At 31.5% G+C, this 23,533-nt stretch overlaps 1 protein-coding gene across 2 annotated transcripts in view; it reads right to left on the bottom strand.

Moving 5' to 3' along the window:
* wapl (cohesin release factor wings apart-like) overlaps positions 1-23,533 on the bottom strand; it is a 96,923-nt gene that overhangs the window by 13,266 nt on the left and 60,124 nt on the right. For both annotated transcript variants that reach the window (XR_015040808.1, XM_085815652.1), the window contains exons 11-15: positions 22,168-22,328; positions 19,969-20,084; positions 15,864-15,998; positions 14,073-14,220; positions 925-1,013 (exon numbers count right to left, since the gene is read on the bottom strand). Coding sequence is in view for 1 of the 2 variants with exons in the window: in XM_085815652.1 (XP_085671778.1) it covers positions 925-1,013; positions 14,073-14,220; positions 15,864-15,998; positions 19,969-20,084; positions 22,168-22,328 (649 nt within the window). In the remaining variant the exon portion in view is untranslated. The remainder of the gene's footprint in view (positions 1-924; positions 1,014-14,072; positions 14,221-15,863; positions 15,999-19,968; positions 20,085-22,167; positions 22,329-23,533) is intronic.

Below are 23,533 nucleotides of genomic sequence, written 5' to 3'. Positions count from 1 at the left end.
AGCTGATTTAAGTAGTGCAACACACCACATTTTAAAATACCGAGAGGAAGAAATAAAATTTATATTCAAGTGCAAAATGGAGGGAAAATAGATCTGATAAGTATAAATTAATGTATAATATAACAAATAGTATTTACAGAAGCTTGCAACATTATTTTTAGGTATATGCAGGCACTAAAAATACAGACTTTAATTATTATTTTGCTATTTATACAGGAATGCCGAGTATTAATGATGCAACAAATACTATCAATATATACCAAATTTTACATGCATATATTTGACGCACATTTTATCACAGTTCCACTCTCAAAATCCACAAACTTCAAACAACATTCCCAAAAAAAGAATAATTTATATTTTATAGACTATCTAAATTATACTACTATTAATAATAAAGATTATCTGCTTTTGTTAGAACATTAAAAAATATTCTGCAGAAAACTTATTTGACTTTAATATTAAGGATCTGATACAAATGATGCTTTTTAATAAAAAAAAAAAAAAAAGAAAAAAGAAAAGAAAAGAAAGAAAAGAAAAAAGAAAGAAACTTTATTGTAAGGTGGCAAATTTAACTGCCTAACTTTGTGTATCAAATCAATAACAAAAAAACACGGACAGGAAACTACGAAAAAAAAATCAGCAAAAATACCAATGCCTCTTTTCAAATAATATTCAGCATCTCCCATTTCAGATGGTTTTGTAGACAGTAATAATGAATGTATCGAATAAATAACTAAGATACTAACAGAATAATATAACATATGAAAGTTAATCAGCATTCAGATACATGCTGGTATAATAAAATCTTGTTTATTATACCATTGTAAATGAGTTTAAAAAAAAGTTATAAGCCAAGCTATTATAATAAACATTTCATACTATAAATGCATGACAATGCTATTAAGGCTCATACAAACTTACTGGATTTTTCTGTGCTACACATCCAAGTAAAATAGCTATGTATGCAGCAATGATGCTATGCTCCATATGTTTCCCAGCTTTCTGAAGAGCTGAAATATTAATAATGAAAATAAATAAATAAATGAAAACAAGCCTACAGAATTTTTAGACTTTCATTCAGTAATCATAAAAACCTAAAATTTAGAAGGCTTTAGTCCCTGGAAATTTAGAAGGCTTTAGTTTGGATAAAAATTAGATTTTTAAGTCCCCAAAGGATAACAGATTTCACATCATTAAAACACATTTTTTTATGTATTTAAAGGCAGGTGAAACTGCATTTTTACATGGCAAATGAAAGGACCTCAAAGTTCATGAATCACTCACTTTTATTTATCTTTATTTACTTGTTACTGTACGTTTAAGATTAAGATTCACAAAAAAAAAAAAAAGTCTATATTTTCTTTATTTACACAAACACTTTAAAATAGAGGAAATGCCGTCCACGTGATGACACAGCATTTTTTGATGCACACATTACGCAAAGCACTGTAGCAATAATAAAAGAATACAACACATAAATTAGATACTTGACAGGTTCATTATCATAGCAACCATAATTAAATCATGAAGTGGTAGTGCCATCTATTATTGCCAAGACACATTAGAAATTTGTTTGGTAACAAAAAATATTTAAAAACATAGCCCCCAGCCTTGAAGCCTTCTAAGGATTCAATTAAGACAAATAGTTAAAGCACACATAATAACATTAACAAAAGATTAATTGAAAATTCAATCAAAATTAAAGTCCAATGACATGAGAAAAGTCAATAGAAAGTCAATAGTAATATTGTTCACATTAGTCATGATTGGGGATAATACGCAATTTAGTAGCAGCCCATTTGAAATCACTAGCGGCTATATAGACTGTAGCCACTCGAACTTTTTTGTCGTTGTCTGGATGAATTAAGGCAATTCTTCCAATTTTCCATTGGTTTGGAGGCAGTTGTTCATTTTTGATAAGAACTAAGTCACCGTATTTTATTAGATTTAGAGATGCATAAAACCACTTAGCATGTTGTTGAAGGGTTACTCAATACTCTGTACATCATCATTTCTAAAAATGTTGCTCAGTTTATTGAACTAGACACCAACGTTTAAGTCTTGAAGATTTAACAGCACTCAAGTCAGACTGAGGAATGGCAAGCAAAGGGGCTCCAATCACAAAATGACCTGGAGTCAATGCACTCAAGTCGTTTGGATTACTAGACATTGCACACAGGACAGGAATTCATACACGCTTATCTAAGTAAGCACTGTTAAAAATTCCTCATAAGTTAGAAGTGTGGATCCTAATACTCATTTAAGATGAAATTTCATGGACTTCACATTAGATTCCCACAGGCCACCGACGAGAGGGATAAATAACTAAGGTATACCTTCTGAGGATTAAATACCTTCTGAGGACGGATTTGTCGGAGGATTAAATAACTAAGTTATACCTTCTGAGGTAATGTAGTTACATACTTCATTGCTTTTCTTGATGCAAGCTGCATTTCTATAAACCTCTTTCAGTTCCTTACTAGCACCTTTGAAGTTAGTCGTAGAGTCACTTGAAATTTCAGATGGTTTGCCTCACCGGGCAATAAATCTTTTTAGAACTGCTAAAAATGTTGAAGTTGATAGATCACAGACTAACTCTTTTGTTGAGACACACACAAAAATGGATACATAACCCTTGGAAGTTTTAGCTTTTCTCCCAACTTAGGACTGAATATGGACCAGCATAATCAACACTGGTAACTGCAAAAGGTCTTGATGGTTGAATTCTGGGCGAGGGTAAATCACCTATTATCCGGGTCACAGTCTTGCTTCGATTTCTAATACAAGAAATATATCTGTTAATTATCTTTATCATTACACTTCTCACCGAAGGAATCCAAAACTGATAATAACTCTTGACTGGCATGCAAATAATTGACATGATAATGAGTCACGATGAGATTAGTGACATGTCCTTCCTTTGGAAACAAAATATGATGTTTGCTATTTTCAGGAACGTTTGCATTTTTTAAGTGACCACCTACTCGAATGATGCCTTCTTCATCAAGGAATTGTATTACTCGACTGCTCACACTTTTTAATTCTCTCGACTTTTTTAAACAAAAGAGCTCTTGAGGAAAATAAGATTCTTGGAAGAAATTTTTTTATAACTGTTTTTGTAGCTAATCTATGCTCGTCAGTTGTCAGAAAACCTCTCAAATGATTTTCAGAGGAGTTTCGACAGTTGTAAATGAATCTAAGGTACAAAGCAACTATACGATGTAATTTTGACCAAGATGAATACTGTTTAAAAATGTAATTTTCCTTTGCTGTACAAGATACTGAAATGCATGTTTTTCTTTCTTCTCTACGAACTCCTTCATAATCTACATCAGCACAATGATGTTCACTGTCAGGATATGTTTTGAAACCTAGTGAATACAACAAAGCAGGTCCCAGGAACCATCGCTCACAATTCAGAAATTCAGCTGGAAACATTCCTCTTGTACCTGAATCAGCTGGGTTCAGCTTTTCATCGGTATGGTTCCACCACATTAGGAATTGTGTTCCATATTTTGGCAATGCGGTTTGTGACAAATGGAACCCAACGATGTGGTTCTGAAGAAATCCAGGACAGTACAAAAAGTTGAATTTGTCCGGGCCAAAACATTAGATATAGGAAACTCTAAATGCTCTAACACTGATTTAAGTAATTCCACTAACAAAACTGCGGCACATAACTCTAATCGAGGTAGTGATTGCCCATTCAGAGGAGCAACTCTTGTTTTTGATGTTAAGAGTGAAATGTTGATCTCCAAATTATGTGTTACTGAACGCAAATAAATTGCCTTCCTCAGAGGAATCACAAAAAGCAGAAATATCAATACATTTTACGTCAGGAATCAAAACAAATCTCAGTATTTTTAATTGTTGAATAAGATGTAAATCTTTTCAGAAACTCTTCCATTTGTTAGCAGTCTCATAACTAACAGGCTCATCCCACAATACATGGAGCTTCCACATGATTTTGACATAAATAATACAAGGAGCAAGCCAACCCAATAAGTCAAATACTTTCGCTAAATGAGAAAGCATTTAGTGTATTTAAACTTTTCTCCAGAAATGGACATGGAAACGTTAAAGTAGTCTTCTCGGGGGTTCCAATTAATTCCTAAAACTTTCATTGAGCTATCATCTTGAATTTTCATTGCCTCAGAATCATTTCTCAACTCTTTGGGTATATTCTCTAACACTGATAAGTCATTGGATGACCATTTACGCAGTTCTAACATTCGCAACAGTTGATTTACTAGAGTTTTACACTCTTCAGTGTTTTGAGCACCTACCAAACAATCATTTACAAAAAAATTTTGAAGTACATCCTTCGCAGCTAACGGATAGCTATTCTGCTCATCGTAGGCAAGTTGGTATAAAAAGCAAGTAGCTAAATATGGAGTGGTGGCAGTGCCATATGTGACAGTATTAAGTCAAAATTCTTGAACAGGATATCCCTCCAAAATATCCTTTGAAAGTTTCTATCCTTTTCATTCACTAAAATTTGTCTAAACATTTTCATAATATCAACTGTGACAGCTATTGGGTAACATCTGAATTTTAGCAAAACTGGAGAGAACTCTTTTTGTATTCTAGGACTTGTCATCAATATATCATTAAGAGATAGTCCTGATGAGGACTTACTAGTAGCATTAAAAATCACACATATTTTGCTCAAAGAGCTAGATTTTTTAATTATTGCATGATGTGGCACGTAGTAAGCCTGAGTTGGGGACTCTATACTACAAACTGGTTCCATGTGACCGAGATCCAAGTATTCCTTCATGAATTGTTTATACATCTCGTTTGTATCAGGGAATCTTAAGAGATTTCTCTCTAAAGATTTAAATCTTTGTAAAGCAAGATTGATAGAATTACCCAACTTTGAAGGGTTACCTTTAAATGGAAGCTTCATGATATAACAACCATTTTGATCACGGACGTGTGTTGTTTTAAAGAATTCTTCATATTCTTGATCTTCACTAGAGATACGTTTGACTTCAGGAATTCAACTAATTCGTTTGTATTCAACTGATGATTATCCACTGTATAAGTGGGAGTTAGATTTGAATCATCAGTAATAGTGTTCCCGGATATGATCCAATCCAACTGAGAACAAATTGCAAAGAGTAATGATTGTCTTCTCTTTATGATATCTCCCTTAAGAATTATATTAATTTTATTAGATCTAAATGTAAAAAATACATTTAGATCTAATAAAATATCAAAGAGTTTTCTTTCTTAGAACATAAGATCAGCCAAGACTAGATCATCAAAATGATTCACAACTTTTGAAGGAAGTGACATATTAGACACATCTGAAGTTATCTTTGGAATCACGGATGCATATGTTCGAAATGTAGATTTTGATTCGAATTCTACATTTTGAAGTTTCTACATTTAAGTTTAAAGAACTACCTTATTTGTGAAGAGAATGATTTTCCTTGCACGTTATGCAACTGTTTTTGCACGACACTAAAGAAGTTACTTTGGAATTAGAAAGTTTCTTAAAATCTTTAGACTGATTTCTACGATTCTGAAAGGTTCTAGCGCTGTCATTTAGAAGCTCGAGTAAATTATCTAAAGTACCTCACTCATCTTTTTTCAAAGTTCTTTCCCACCAAATTTTTATGTTTTTATCTAATTTCTCAGTTATCAGATAACCCTCCCCCCCCCAAAAAAAAAGAAACATCACAAAGATCAGAAACTTCTAGCTTAAGAGTTCTCAAGGAACATACACATTCATTCACTACATCAACACAATGTAAAACAGTTTGAGCTAAATCAGAAGCATTTGGCAAATTAAACATTTTATGGATTATTGCATTAGTTAATTCTCTTTTATTGAGCAACGTTTCTGTAAAAGTTGCAACGTGATATCATAATTAGCATCAGAAACTGAAACAGACTCAATAACAGACAGAGCCTTTTTTCACAAGAAGCCTTTAAATATTGCTACTTCTGACATTTAGAAATATTTGGAATTATAAAAACTAATCCATTCTTTTATATTTTCCCCTATAAAGGAAGAAAGTTCTAATTTTGGTAATCGAACATCAGACAAATTTACTTTTGCTACGCTACTTGTTTTGATAATGGAATCACTGGAAAGTTTCTGAAACTTTTTATTTACAGTTATCCATAATTCATCTAAAGTTTCTTGTATTGTTTGTTGTTCCATAATGAATGTAATCTTTTTCAGGACACAACAAAAAAATTTCCTCAAAGATAGAGTGAAGTTCACTGTTAAAAGCATTTAGTTTTGTTTCGAACAACTTTACCGCTAAAATTTCTGCTTGTTCTAAATCCAAATTTACCATGACTTTGAACGTAGTTATATTTCTTTTTTAGTTAAAACGGATTTCAAATCAGCCATTATGAATAACAATAAATACTATACTAACAACTTTTAGCAAAAGAAGATGGAAAATTGGAACATATTCACCCCAATGCTAGGGTTTCTATATTATGCCACATGCATAATCCACAAATCAAAAGAACACTACGGGTGCTCATAGATATATATATACTTCACTTGCTAATACTCTTGTACTTCATTACACTGATTACTGATCCAATACATTGCTCATTTTTGATGTCACCACTTTGAACAAAAACGAAAATCAAAGCTAATTTGAACAAATCAGATATCCATAGCTTGCTGATTCACTTCTGTGGTCACTTGGACCAGAAATGTTTAAGATTAAGATTCACAAAAAATTAACTGTATTTTTTTTTATTTATACAAACGTTTTAAAATAGAAGAAATGCCATCCACGTGACGACACAGAATTTTTTTATGCACACATAACTCGAAGCACTGTAGCAATAATAATAAAAGAATAGAACACATCAATTACATACTTGACACGTTCGTTATAGCAACCATAATCGAATCATGAGGTGTGCCATTTATTGTTGCCAAGACACACTAGAAATTTGTTTGGTAAAAAACAAAAATACTAAACACTGTAATTAAAGCATTGTTGTTTGTTTGTGTAATCAATTATGGAAAAGCATACAAGGTTTGCTCTAATTTTTCTATTATGAAACTACAGACAGGTACATGAATTTCATCAGAAGGCAAGGGTTATAAACGTTATTATCTCAAGCCTCGAACACCTTATATGTATACAGTAGGTAACAGCATTGATTTCCTTAGCTTTATACTAGTTTTAAAGGAGAATTCCTACGGAGACAGATGCAATAATTGACCTACCCCTCTGATCCTACCAGCAACCTCTCAAGTCTTTCAGCAACCGTATTTTAAGTGTCCCAAGCCACAAAGACCCTACAAATGTATATACATCTATGTTTTTCTTTGGGATCAGATTCAAACCATTGAAAGACTATGAGAAGCAGCTTTCCTAACACCTTGACAACATGGTGACAAGAATAGGTAGGCCATTTGCCTAAGGGAAAAGATGCCTTTTGTGGAGGACTTACGACTTCCCAAGGAAAACTGGCTTGCATTCAAATGACAAAAAGGAAAAATCAGAAAAACATGCATGCAACTACCATGTCTGTTGGAATTCAAACTGGACGGAGCAGCTACTATTCAGCAGTCTTATGCATTCAACAATTGTCAACCTTCAAGCAACAATAATAAGTTTTCATTATTGCATTTCTTATTAGTTGTCTGATATTTTTCATTATAGTAATGACATGATAAAGGTTATTACTATTGTATTTGCACTTATTTTATTCTTAGCTATTTCCCCATGATTTAATTTTCATTCACAATAATTCTAGTTAGCAGAAATCTGAAAACAGACATTGCTATCCCATAAATAACATTCTGAAGCAACCATTTTATTTCTATTTTAGTCATAAAAACCTTTTTTGTTCATCTTTAGATGGCAAAGATAAGTCAGTATACATATTTGATATTGAAAGCATATAGATGATTACTCTTTCTAAGGAAATTGGAAATATTATTGCTGTACTAATTGAAGCTGATGAAGTGATAGATCAAAAAAGAAAAATGACAAAAAATGAGTTCAGTACAAAGTAGTTGAAGACATAAAAGACATGTTAAGTGTCTACAACTAAAACAAATTACAAATGTAATCATACTGAACTATTTCTCACTTTATTATAAAAAGGGTTAATACATGGAAGAAAAGAATCTGTGACAAGATTCATTATAATCACTTTGTAAGCTTATACAGTCTGTCCCTTTATTTTTATTATTTTTAGCATAAATATGATTAACATGCACTGCCTACTTCAGCCAAAGTATATAATTATGCATCTTATTCAAAATTTCAGCGAGCAGCTGGAAATATATAGTATATAAAATAGCTAACAATGCATATATACTGTTAAGGAATATATTGAGGTGATATCAAATCTATTTTAGTGATATCAAATCTCTTTGATATCACCAAGAGAGGGCATTAGGAGTCCATCTATTGGCTTACTTAACCCTTCCCCTTCTGAACACGTGACTTGAAAAAATATTCTTCTTCTTGTAGGTAGAATTTGATGCACTGCGCAATAGAATTCGATTTAGATTCTTTGATGGAACTATTCAGTTCTTGCTTTTTGAGCCTTAATATTCGATTCAGGCGTTTTAGCCTACATTGTATATATGTAAATATTAAGTTAATTAAAATTTATGTAAAACCCTCCAGGACATGCATCTCATTTTGGATTATGAGTGATTTGAATTTGATCTAGAACTTTCGTTTCAATTCTGTTACATACCAATGGGTTTGTAATAAATTATGGTTCGTAATGAATGGGCACACAGAACCGATGATAACTAGATAAATTTATTTTCCTCAAAGAAAGTCTTCATAGTTCTGGAATTTTTCAAAAAAGTACTTGTACAGCTCATCTCAGTATGACAGAGCACAAACAGTACCTACCATTTCAAACTACTAGACACATTAAACACAAGATTATATACAAAGCCTCAATGTTAAGCTCGCAGAATGACCTCAGTCTTGTGTAGATTTCTCCCAGCTGGACATAAATTTCCAGTACCTTGAAACTTGAAATTGCTGGAAGGCCTACACAGTCACACAGGCCAGATACAGTTAACAGAAATTACACCGAAAATGTTGCAAAATGGTCACCAAGTTTGGCTAGCTTGATGATAAATGGACCTGCCTCTGGAATCTCATTTTTCCGGCAGAACTTTGCATTCTTGAGATTTTTCATGTTACGTTATGCAAGAGATACTACAATTTACAAATAATGTTACTAAAATTATTTACATATATACAAAATTCATAACAATACACACAGTTAAAAACACAAAAGACCGACAAATGATATTATAGATATTACTTCAGTGATTTAAAATTCAATCACATTTTATATTTTAATGGCAATACATTTTTGTGACATGTTTGCGACATCTTCTTGCAAGATTAAGTTTCTGCCTGCAAATTTAAAAAAAATAAAAATAATAATAATAATAAATGGGGGGGGAGGCAAAGCTGATATTTCATTCATTTTCACTACAGAAATCATTTGAGCAGCATCTGGGTAGCTAAATTTGCTTTACAATCTTTATAAAAAGAATGCCTTCCATCTGGAAAGGTTTCATTAATAAAATTAAGGAGTTTTGTTCCAACAAAAGCACTTTACTTGTATGAGCCTTAAAATGTTTATTTATTAAGAATTTACCACACCACAAACTTAAAGTTGTGTTTTCTCCCAAAAGAAATAAGACCATGACTTGGGGGGGGGGATAAATAAAATAGATGAAAAGAAAAATTAAACATGCTTTAATTAACAATGGCAAAAAACTTGATAGTTATCTGCCTCAAGAATGGGATTTTTAAGCTTGCATTATATGCATTACAATGTAAGAAAAATCAAAGAATTCCTATTCAGCTTTTTCCCCATACAATTACAGATTCAAATTTAAGGCAGATGCTTATCCATTCACGTAACTGCATCCATATATGCAATAAATGAAATAAAGCTAAAACAAACTAATGAATTCTGCAAATAAATTAATATTTCCTTCATCGGCACAAGATAAAATGGTCTTCCACAGAACCTTCTTCTACTCCACTCTCCATGTCTTCCGGTTTGCAATTTTGATTTTAATTAAAGGCCTCCTATAAATATAGTCTAATTATCCAATCCCAGATAATTTTGCATTGTTAAAAATTTTAAATGTTATGGAAGAAATTACTTGGTAAATGTGACCAGCAAATTTCATGCAATTAACTTTTAATGTATTTGACAGTATAGTCAACCCCTCTATAATGAATTTCCAAGGGACCAGAAGTTTGGTTCACTACATCTAATGTGATAAGAAAAATGGATTACCTCAAAAAAATGTACAAATTTTTTTTTTCGATCATGTCTAAATTCATTGGCCTTTGACGCATTTGTCCAGATACTGGCTGATTACAGCTTCTTTTGAATGGCGAATCATTTCAGCAATGCTTCCTGAACATTCACATGCTTCACCTTTCTTAACGTTTTCCCCATAACGAAATTTTTTTCCATGATCCAAAGTTAGTTTCAATTTTTTCAAATAATGCCATCTTTCAATTTACAGTACACTTCCGATTATACGTGGAATTGGATGGCGCTGCCGCTGAGGATAACAAAAAACGCGGATAATCCGAAAAAAAAAAGCTAAAAACGGGTATAGCAAAAGAAAAAACAGTCATTCCAACTTTGAAAAATTGTTTTATATACAATAAAATGTAAAATAAACAGCAGAAAATGTTTCAATAACACTTAATATTTTAGTATATCACTCAAACTAACCTAAAATGCATTTTGTTAATGAAAACAGAAAAGTGTTTTGTATACTTACGAGATGCGTCAAGGATACACAGAAAAACTAATACATATGTACTGTTTTAATACTGTAATGTATTATGTAATTACAAAAGCATAGCTGTAAAACTACACCTTTTTGAAGAAATCAGTCATTTGTGTTTGCTTCTTGCTTTGGAAGCATTTTCTCTTGATCCGAGATTGCATTTTTCGCAGCATAAGTTTCTTGGCCAACTCCGCGTCGTCTTGTGCTTTCAAATAGCTCAGCAATCCGTCGACTTGCTGCAAAGCCGCTTCGTGCATCTTCCGCATCTGCACAGTGGGCTCTTCTTCGCCTTCACTTCGCTGTCCTTCATTCTCAGTCTCTCCCCTTGCTTTCTTCACAATTTCGTCATCTGTCAAGCGTTCGAAGCCAGGTTCGTTGACGTCACACTCCAACCAGTCGTTAATGTTATCAGCATCGACGTTCTCACCACCCGGAACTATTTTCACCATATCGGCAAGAGTTGCCATGGGTGTGTCTACATCTTCATTCTCTTCTTCACAACTCCAAGATGTTAGGTTGTTGCTGGCTTCAACATTAGACATGAGTTTTCTCCATGATTTTATGAGGGTTGACGGTTTCACTGAATCCCATGCAGATGCAATATCGTAGATGCTGTCCAAGATTCTGTAGGTTTCCAAAACTCTTTCAGATCATAACCTTCTTCAATTTTGGCCATTAGCAGCTTGGTTCCATATGTTCTCTTCATTGTTGCAATGACTCCTTGTTGCATGGGTTGGATTAGCACAGTAACGTTTGGGGAAACTTTGCAAAAATTTGTCCATCAGAAGACTTTAACACGCTTGTTGCTGGGTGAGAATGTGCATTGTCGATCAATAGCACAGCTTTTTCAGGCAGGTTTTTTGATTTAAAACGTTTACGCACTTGAAGAAAAAATATGTTTTTGAACCATTTTCGAAAAATGTTTTGGTTCATCCATCCTTATTTTTGGTTAAAGTAATCAATGGGCAAATTTTCTATCCTTGTACCTTTGAAAGATCTCGGTTTTTTTGACTTTTCAATGACAAGTCTAAGTTTATGTCCACCGGTAGCGTTACTGCAAGACATGATAGTAATCCTTTCCTTGCTGCTTTTATGACCCGCCGCTTTACTTTCATTTTCAAATGCTAAAGTGCGAGTGGGAAGACATTTCTACAAAAGTCCCAATTCGGTGGCATTGTAAATTTGTCCAAAAAATAGCTTTTTTTTTTAAAAACAAATTCTTCAAATTCATGGTGGAAATTGTCAGCTGCTTGTTGGTCACCACTAAGTTTCTCCTCATGAAGTCCAATTTTTTTAATTCCATGTCGCTGCTTGAAACGAGTCAACCAGCCAGAAGATGCATCAAAATTTCCTTTCAGGCCTAACAACTCAAAAAAGGTTTTTGCCTTTGCCGCAATGATAGGACCATTTACAGGAGTACCATCTTTTCGAACTTTAGCTAACCACTCCGTCAATGCCATGTCTAGCTCATCAAAGGTAGAACCCTTCACAGTTTTTCGCATTTTCATTGCGGAAGCAGTGTCTGACATTGATGCAAAGTTCACCAGTTTGTCTTTTTGTTTTAGAATGTTACACATTGTTGTTTCCGCGATTCTGTAATCCAATTCCATCTGCTGTCTTGTAGCGGTGTTTGCTACTTTGGAAATTAATTCTAGTTTTTGCGCAATCGTCAACACAACCTTCTTTCGTTTTCCTGACATTTTAAATGGGTAACAAAAAACACAAAACCAAAAAGCACAAGCACTGAACACAATAAAAGATAAGAAATTAACTCGGACCGGTTCACAAACACTATCAGGCTTAAACTAACAATGGGGAGTGGGAGGAAACAGATGTATAAGTAAGATTAAGACGAGAAAGAGCGGTGGAGCGGGCACTGTGAGGGTGAGTAGGACACTTACTCATCAGAGGGGCCGAGGGAAAGGTCCCAAGAAGGCCTGGGATATTTTTGTTATAAACAAGCACGATGTTAGCAAATTTAATGTTTCACTCAGTTTTGTGAACATTTTTATTTTCTTTGCTTTACGCTTGTAAGAAAAAAAACTTCGTGGGGCAGGCGCAGATAATTGGGAGTCTACTGTATAAAATTATATTTCTGGCACATATCAACCCCTTTTTATATTTTTCAAATATAGGTCATCTTATTTAGAATACAAAAGCCATGCGGATAAATTTTTGACAAAAACACAGAATACAGAGAGATTGGTCAAAGAATATGCGAGAGTTTTGCACTTCTAGAAAATAGGAAAAAGAAAATAATTTTTCACATTATGGTGTCTTATCCAATTCCATTAAGAACACAATCATTTTCGCTAAGTATGTATGACTGTAGCACAAAGATTCAATATGGTATTAAGAAAGAAACAATTGAATAAAGAACAACAAATGAACAAAGAAAAATCAACAATAAACTGCAATAATTTTTTCTATGTATGTATAAGTGTAGCATGAAGATTCAATACGATATGGTATGGTTGTAGCACAAAGATTCAATAACTCTTTCTAAAGAATATCTTATACAACATCGCAAAAAACCTAAAAAATACAAAAGCTTTGCTTGGAAACTAGAACTTGGACAGCACTTATATTCAAACAAAACAAACCAATGAGGATCAAAATTTTACATTTTCCTGAAAGAAGAATCAACGGTAAAACTGCACGCATATAAGAATCGAAGCTTCACCTTCCCCAGAATAGCGAAAATTTCAAAATTTCTGTCATAACTTCTGCTTTGAAAAGAGTTCTGTCTGGCAGGTCAATCAAAAGAATTTCAATGAAGTAATAAAAGGAGGATTTCTTTTATGGATGGAATACAGATTCTAACACCCTATATGTGAATGACTGTAATGGTCAATTCCTCCCCCCCCCTAAAACTTGGAGAAATTAAAAAAAGATATGAAAAATACAAAAAATGTTTTAATCGTTATAGCCATACAGTTCACTATATACGATTTTCTTAGTCTTGGAAGTTCACTATATGAGTATAAAACAATATTAAGCTTATAAGAAACTAGTCAAGACTAAAGCTTTGTTCGTTGTATCTAGGGATTTGTTATAAGACAGCTTCGTTGTGCCAAGATACAAGCGCTTAATTTTCTTTATATAATTTGTTGCTATGTTGCCACACGTCATCAATCTTTACAAGACCAAATTAAAACCTTCCTTTCAAAAGCAACTAAATGAGTTTCTTGTATCTTTCGAAATACTTTGATTATTTTGAAAACAAGAATTTTCCTTGGTTAGTAGAGTAGCTGGAAAAACAATTCGAGCTTACTTTTCATTAATGTTTCCTCTAAATCATCTGCAGCAGTTTCAACATCTTTCTTTTCAATTGATGCTGCATGTTTTTCTTCCTGTGTACTTAGAAGTTCATCTGCCTGTTCTTCTGACACTCTGGCAGCATCCAGCCTTGAAAGCATCAACTAAAAAGATACAATTAAAGTACTTAATATTGCCTATTAGTTTTCCTTTAAAAAAAAAAAAAAAAAACCTCTAGAAAAATATAATTAAAGTTTAATTTCATAACAGGCTATTAATGATTTTAACTAAGCAGTAAATAAATACATGAAAAATTTAAGTTAAAGAAAAAAAAAAAGAGAGAGATTTTAGATTATTGGGAGTACTTTTGTGGATATTTTACATAAAAAGAGATTTTCGCAATTATATATATATGTGTGTGTGTGTGCATGTGTGTATTAACACAAACACGGGGACTACAATTATACAAAATTATGCTGCTACATATTAAATGCGAAAATCATACTAAAAGAAATCATATATTAATTAAAAATTAAATTATAATAAAAAAATAATATATATAATACAAATATTAACCCTCTCACTGCATACTTTTTTATCAAAATAGGTTCAAAAATTGCATATTTTTTAATTACATATTTCAAATCTGCATATATTTTAGAGTGAAATTTTTTATATATTTTAGAGTTAAACTCTTTTACAAAATTTTTTTATATATTTTAGAGTTAAAATATACATTTTTTTTTCCCCAAATATAGAATTAAATCATAGAAAAAGGTTGTCAGAATACCGAAATTGAAGAATAATGATACAAAAGGAAAATTTTGAAAATTAATATTGGTTAAATTATGATTTATTTTAGAAAATACAAAGGTAAAACATATATACTAATGAAAATGTTTGCATAATGTAATATTTTGCATATCAATTTTGCACCACTGTCGAACATTTTCAATAGAAGCTGAATTTTCAGATTCATCAATATCTGCAGAGGAATCTGAGCAATTCTCATCAGTTTCGCTATAACTATTTTCAATATACTTGAAATCAGAGTCAAAAGTACTATCAGTGTTGGAAATATCGTCAGGCATATAGGTTACATCACTCGTGAAAAACTTCCTGCCAGACATCTTTGAGCTCTGAAAAGTACGCACAAAATGCTACATTACGTATTCTCATATATTTAGCAGAAATATGGACAACTAACGCCATCTGTTAGCCCACATCTAAATAAACAATTAAAAATCAGAGAAAAGCTGAAAGGAAACCTTGAACGGGGAAACAGCAGGATGCAGAGTTAAATAGATGGCAGAAATTCATCCCCGCGGCCAATCGCGGGTTGCACAAATTTTGCTACTTCTACATTGCCCGTGGAAATCGTGGGATGCACAGCGAGAGGGTTAAAATAAAAATATATAATACATATAATATAAATATTAAAATAAAAAATAAAATTAATCATATTAAAAGTTCTACATATTAAATGCGAAAGCAATTTTAAAACCATATCTTCAGTTTGTTTCACAGAAAAAAACATATGAAGCTTACTATTTTTAATGAAAAGGAATTAACTGTAGTCAAACACTTACATATTTAAGTTGTAAAACTTACAGTTTAATGCATGAAAATTCTAAACCAATTTTTCAAAAACTCAAGTGCTTTCATATGACATCATTACATTTCAAGTTTACACTTTATTTTGCATCGTCTGATATTTAAAAGCTAGTATTCATGCATTAAAAATTTATAAAATTATACAGTATTTCTATGATAAATCTCAAAATAATAATAAAAATAATAATAATACCTCAACAAGAGCCTCAGATGCCAACATCTCATAGCCATCATTGACAGTATCAAACGAACCAAGTGCATACATTTCCATAAATTTAACACTGTTTTCATCACAATACTCAAGCAAATTGATCATAAGCCCCAAAGACTGAAAGGAATTTATAAGAAATTATGTAAATTTATCAGCAGACTGTTGAATATTAGAATTCATATAGAATAAAAAAATTTAAATATATTATTAGACATTTTCTGATAGGTATAACCATTTTAACAATTACAAAAATCCCTTCTGTGTTGACCAACTCCCAAAGATGACCACTTCTGAAAGTGATCAATATTTCTCAAAGCATTAATGAATATCCATATTAAACATCACCTATCTAAAATGGCCACTTCCACAGCAGATCAAAATCATCTTAAACCATGTATGGCCATAATAAAGATAATCCATTGCATTATTTCTAAAAATCTACAGCAGGGGTACTGCAGAAATTTAGCATAAAGTGAGAAAAGCCCCCCCCCAGTTAGCTGTAGTAGAATTATGAAAAGATATTGTACATTGTAATAAAGCTGTATAAAATTTGTATTAAATAGTATACTGCTTCATTTGATTTTTACATCACCTGGCCCAACTTGAAGGAAACGGAATTGCTGTGCAGTTTACGTGTGCTCTGAATGAATAACTTTTTTTTTGGAAGGGGGAGGCATTTTTAGGCAGATGAACTGTTTATATTAGCTGTTCTCAACCTTTTGACTAATGCGTACCATCTAAATAAAAATTGAAAAACTTTAGAACCATCACTACATTTTACAAATATTATTTTTCAATAAAATATTAGATTAGAAATTAGTTATCATTTTAATTACTAAAATTTAAGTTGTAATACCTTAATTCTAATTTTTTTATGCCTGACCTTATTTCACTTAGTTTTATCCATAAATTAGGATCCACTTTTAATTTGGCTCTGTATCTATTTTTCAAATATATCATGGAAGATAATTCTTGTTAACACAATAGGCTGTGTGAAAAGGCAATAAAAATTTAATAGCTTTATTTGAATGGCATTTACATTCTTTTTTCAGTTCAGCCAAAAGTTAAATCTTCAGTTACAGTTCCATCACAAATTTTAATTAATTGTTCTTTTTCTTCATGAGATGCAATTTCAGGTACATTTGAACAAAATGGATTTCTAGTCAATTTTCATAATTCTCAGGGATACATAAGTTGAAATTATTTATCATGATAAACAATGATTTTTAATGTTGGATGCTAATTCTTTACTTTCAAATTATTTTTGGTCAGAAAACTTTTTAAAAGTGGTAAAAAGTCTAAAATATTATTACCCAATTCTTTGGTTATTAGTTTGAGTTTTTTTAAGATTGCATTTATTTTCTCGCTACTGGTAGACAAATTTACATTTTGTCCTTTGAATCCATAATTTAATTTACTTAACTTTCTAAAAATATCACCTAAACAGGCTAAACGTACCAACCATAATTCACTAAATAAACATTTTTGCAATTTAAATTTTGAATCACAGAGGAAATTTTAAATTTATAATAAAAGTTCAAAAAGACAATTTAAGGCTTTGCCTCTGGATAACAACCTCATTTTGGAATGTGACAAAAGTGTTTCCAGTTCACTGCCCAGCTCTTGGCATAAAATAATAAATATTCTTGAATTTATAGCTCGGCTTTCAATAAAATTAATAATTTTCACAATTTGATTCAAAATGATTTCCAGGTTTTCAGGGATTGTTTTGGCTACTAAAGCTTCATGATAGATTGAGCAGTGAGTAAATTTAGTTTCAGGTATGACTTTCTTTATTTGAGAAATGACACAGAAATGTTTTCCTGTTAAAGCCCTAGCACCGTCACAGCATACGGCAATGCACTTACTCCAAAGAATATCATTCTCAGACACAGATACAAAATTGTCAATTACTTTGAAAATTTCATTTACAGTTGCTTTATCAATGAAAATATTCACAAATTAAACACACTTCGGCAATTCGTTCATCTTCTTCGAAACGTACGTAAACTAATAATTGAACAAAGATCGTTAGATAAGTATACTTTCATCCAAATGCAACGTGAAATACTCACTATGTTTTATTTTTTGAATAAGTGTCTGTTTTATGGAATTTGCCATTTCACGAATTCGTTGACTTACTGTATAATTTGATAATGGAATATTATTAAGTTCATTAGCCGCTTTTTCGTTGAATAATGTTAAAATCATACGTTTAGTTCCTGTTTACATTTGGTTTTTCTCCAATAGTGTGAGCCTGCCTAGTCTTGGCAATTCTAGGTAACTAGTCTCCACAACTTTTTCATTTCATTTGAAGTAACAAAACTTTTCATTACTAAGTTTACTATTTTTGAACTCCGATAATTTCCTCTTAAAATATTCTTTAAATTTACACTTTAAGCAGGCATGCTTAGATTCAAGATGTCTTTTATGAAACGATGGTTTCGAACAGTTCACTGCAAACAACACATTTAGGTTGAAGGTCCATTTCATCTCCATTCCAAGTAAATCCAAATGATAAATAACTTTCATATTTTCTATAAACAACTTTTTAACCTTCTTAATGCTGCTATATTGTCCTGGATCCATCACGTGTAAATCATCACTTTTCTGCTTAGGCAATTCTGACCATTTTTCCATTTTGAAAATCTAGGTTTGTTTTATTATTTTTTCACAAATATTTAAATTTCACAATATATTACGAGTTCTTCAAAAACAAATGACAATATTCTAAAATTGCATTAAGTAAGGAATACAAAGCAACAAGAAGACAAAATAGCTGCTACTAGAGACAGCTAATTGACATAAAATAATGATTCTGATTGAAAATAGAGCAATATGAGTTTGGAAATTGTGGCGACATAAAGTGTAGATATGCTAATAAATCGATCAACTCTAAAAGAATTAATGAGATACTATTATTTTTTTACAGAAGCTTATTTTTATTTCCCATTAAATACAACATCCTTTTCTATTACTCTTTTTGAAAACATCATTTATCAAAATTTTTGTTATGCCTACGGTTAAAAGAATTTTTGTGAAAACAAAAAATGATTATTTTGCTAAAGACTATGAGCAGCTATTGACCTTGAACAAAGTTTAGATTGTATAAATTTATAAGTGTTAGACAAAAAATTTAAACAAGATGTTGGGGTACTTAATTTTTGAATTTAATAGTTAAAAGTACTTTGATTTTTTGTGTACCACCGGTTGAGAATTGCTAGTTTATATCACAAAGATGACTAGTTTTGCAGCTAATAAGAGGCAAAATTTTCTTCCCTTTCAAAAATTAAATTCTCGTTCTGGCAAAGAAACATTGGAGATGAAAATGTAAAATGCATAAAGCCCCATAAACAGCAAGTCAGTTCCAAGAATTTAGAAACTGAAATTTAGAAACTTTCTTTCAAAGACTGAGCCCGAGCGGCATCTGATGATAACAAAACTAAGCAGAGTTAAATATCTCATCAAAACTGGTATGAAGGTTCTTGAAGGTAATGACTTCTCTGGATGCTAAGGTGGTTATGACATGCTAAGACATTCATTAAGCCTTCCAAATTAAAGTAATAATAAACTGCATCATAAATCATCTTCAAAAAGGCAATAAAATAAGTTGTTAATTTCTTTTAAGTAGTATTGACAATGTTTTTGCATAATAATGTATGCCGAATCAGTAAAGCAAGTATTCTATATGTGAATAACTATACACATTCAAGACAGAAATGGCAGAATTTTTGGCACATGTTCTAATTTCATTCAGGTAACATAAAATGCATTTGCAAAGGAAGAAATAGGCTATTTTTTATCGCAGTCTATGTTGCAACCATTCACAGTATAGTATCGCTATACTGTGCTAAAAATGTTTCATAATTAAAGATGGACTATATTCAACATTTCTGTATAAATAGTAAAAGCAATAAAACACTAAAAATCCAGCCTATACTTAAAATTACACATATTGTGAAAAATATTAATCACAATACGCAAAAAACTACAAAATTTTAACATTAGAGTAAGCAATTTAATGATTGAGATACAATTTTTCATTTCAGCTGAGTAAATTTTATGGCTTTGCCAATGTAATACTTACTAAAACAAGGAGATCAAATCGCTTTTCAAGTGGTACAGCTCTGGGTACTTGTAAAATACAAATAAGTACATGATCTATTAAGCTTTCTCCAGAAGAAAACTGAGAATCGTCTAATGCTACATGTATATATATAAAAAAAAAAAAAAAAAGAAAAGAAAAGAAAAAAACATTTAAAAATTACTTAATTCTTATTTTTACAGAATAAACAACACTGAGTCTGTTACACACATAAAAAACAGTTTTAAGATGTAACAGATTCAGGTGCAGCATTTATTATACTATACATTTGTCTCATCTTACAGTTAGAATTAACACAACTGCCATACAAGCTATATAAATTACTAATACATGATTTATTCAAGCTAATTACTATTAAATTTACTACTAATTTACTTAATAATTAAATAGTTTTATATGTTAAATTAAAAAAATATCTTAATACATTTTTATTTTCACTAACTAATTAATCAGTCAATCATTATTTTTCTTAAATGATTTTTTTTCATTTCTACATGAAAGAAGACAATTAGAGAAAGTAACATTTTCTTCTTGAAATTAATACTAACTCATTAAAACAGATTATTATTTAACTTGGGGTTTTGGAAAAATATGTTAAACATTTTAATGCATATACATGAAGAAGCATAACATAAAAAGAAGAGGCATTTAAAAACATGTCTAAATAACCTTGAAAAATCTGTTGCAGATTAATGATTTGAATTAAAGAATAATTTAGTATTTAGAAAATGGCCATTTTGATCCCATGACATCTTTTAGTAAAAAAATAAAGTTTTAATTTTAATAAAATTCATTAAGAAAGTGCAAGAAGTTAGTTATTTCTTATATTAAAAAATTTGTTTAGTTAAATCCTTGTCTTGTTTTAAAAATAAGACAATATGCATAAAAATTTTCATCAATACATATATATTTTCACTTTTATGCAATTTTGTTTACATTGAATGAACTATGCCATGTTCAGCAATTTTATTTATTAATTTTTTACAGTCCAAAGCAACTGCTTAATAGACTAAAATGCATCCTAAATAAAAATAATTCTTCCTTTCTTACATTCAAATTCTCAATAAATTTGAAAACTCTTCAAACTATTTAACTAATATAAAGAAATGCTCAAGTGCCTAACAATTATAAAAAGCTGGAAAGGGTGGGGGAGATTTTACTTTGAAGCAATTTAAACAAATATTAAAATACAAATACAGTCAAAAGTCTTAAATCCAGACCTCCATAATCTGGAATGACTTATAATCCGGACATCAAAGCTACAAACTTTCTGCGCATACGTAAATGCATAATGCATTTATGCATGCGCATAATACCTTTACGCATGCGTATAACATGTTTACGCATGCACGTTGAATGTTTAACGGATGGTATAAGCTAAGCTAAAATTATCTAATTATCTATTTCAGTTAATGTTGCAGATCGCGTTGTTCCTTAATCTTCGAATTGGATCTGGCTTATTATTTTTTGCAGGCTGTTAGAGCAATTTTATAAAAAATAAGCTTGAACTTTCGATTATGTCAAAAAAAATTTCCGATTCTGGAGCTGCCAAAGGATCTACAAGGCAAAAGCATGTTTCAATGTCCATCAAACAAAAAGTGGAATTGCTGCAAAAAATGGATAAAGGCATATCTATTGTTTCTCTAAACATTTTGAAATCTGTTTATCAATTTCACGCTGCTCTGAGGGGGGGGACGTCGCAGCGCGCAATGAACTGAAAGTTGATCTGTCAGCACTATCTTTATCTTCAGGGCAGATGTTTTTATTTTATTCGGCTTATAATTCCTTACTAAATATAGTATTTCCTCTCGATGTACTCCGTCTTTGATATGATTTAAATCAAATTCCTCATCATTATAAATATCACGAATCAAATAGTTTTCTGGTTGCAATTTTCTGATTTCGACTATGCGTAATGTATGCTTTAAGCATGCGCATGTTGAAAGAAATGTTTAATAAAGTAAACAAATAAATATTAAGCTTTTGTTTTGTAAATTTTGATACCCTTTAGATCATAATTTATCTTTATTTCATAAATTACGGTTTCATATTTTTAATTTTATAATTTCAGCATGCCATCTTACCAGATTTAAACTGATGATCTATAATCCGGAATCGCCGAAGTCCCGACGAGTCCGGATTAAAGACTTTTGACTATACTCCAAATTTAAATTTACTTACGCATTCTGTATGTTACATTGCTAAGAATTTTCAACAAGTTCAAAAGACAAGACAAAATCGGAGATTCACTTTTAGTAGATTTCTCAGTCACTTCATCTGTTGTTTTGTCAATATCTACAGGTTTTTGTTCGAGAAGGTGGGATTTGCATAGTTTCATTAAACTAAAAAACACAAATACAGAAAAAATAACATTTTATCGTAAATATTTTTTAAATTAGCATAGAGACAGCATAGAGATAGACAGTGCTAGAAGTAAGAAATTTAGCACATAAATTGTCTAAAAGACTAGAGTGTACCTAAAAAGTGTTTTTTTTTTTTTTTTTTTTTTTTTTTCCACTGCACATTAAAATATTATCAGAACATTTTGCACATATTTTCACTTAACTAAAAAAAAAAAGGATGTAGACACCACGACTTCTTGTACAGCTTATTTAATTATACACATATTTTACTGAACTTCATTTATGCTTATTTTTTGAATTATTCTAACTTGAATATCTAATCCCTCAAGTTATTCAAGTTCAAATCAGTCAAGGCATGTAGGAAATGATATAAAAAAATTCCAATTTTGAAATTAAATATCAATTTTTGTCGCACTGGAGTCAAAACTTCTTATATTTCCTTTTTTTATATTTTTTTACTTAAAATTCCTTTTTTTTTTATTTCTTATAATAATGAGCATAAATCTTCCCTAAATACAAGTATAGGAAATGGAAGACCACATTAAAAGACAGATTTCGTTATTTGTGGAAAATGAATTTTTTTTTTTTTTTTTTTTTAATTTGAAACTGCCAAAACATGATTATGTTTGTTATTTCAAACACTTCTGTACTTGGGAGTATATGGCTAAGCCAAGTAAGGACTCATAAGTTTTAAGCTGGGTATGGGTGTGTGTACACACACACATATATATTGTTACGAAATGTACAGGTGCAGTACGATGGCTCCCCCGCCAAGCAGTTTAAGGGTTGCCATAAAATGCCACGCAAAAAGGCAGGGTTGCTACATTTGGCAAGAAATTGCCAATTCGGCGACATGCCATGGACGGATGGAGAACCTTCTGGAACAAATTCTTACTGGTTCACCCCAGAATGTTCTCGAACACAATCCGAAAGCTATAGAAACCCTGCTGGTTCGCAGTCAGTCATTGAGCGAGTGTCTCGAAGTCGAATGCATCGAAGAGTCTCTAGTGTATCGCAGTTAGTGCATCGTCGAGAGAGTCTGTTAAGCTCCGGGAACGACTGAACCGAAGAGTCGGGAGCTGTGCTCTGTGTGTCGTCAAGTGCATTGCGAGTTGTAGTGTGGAGAGTCTCGAGAGTAAGTGGAGACTGATCAGAGTCGGGAGCTGTACTCTGGTGCTTTGCAG

Source organism: Stegodyphus dumicola, chromosome 4, assembly GCF_044657685.1.
Source record: "Stegodyphus dumicola isolate Sdum_Otavi_A_Nest chromosome 4, ASM4465768v1".
Classification (NCBI taxonomy): Eukaryota; Metazoa; Arthropoda; class Arachnida; order Araneae; family Eresidae; genus Stegodyphus; species Stegodyphus dumicola.
The sequence above is the reverse complement of the archived record's forward strand: the minus strand, read 5'-3'. Positions and strand labels throughout refer to the sequence as shown.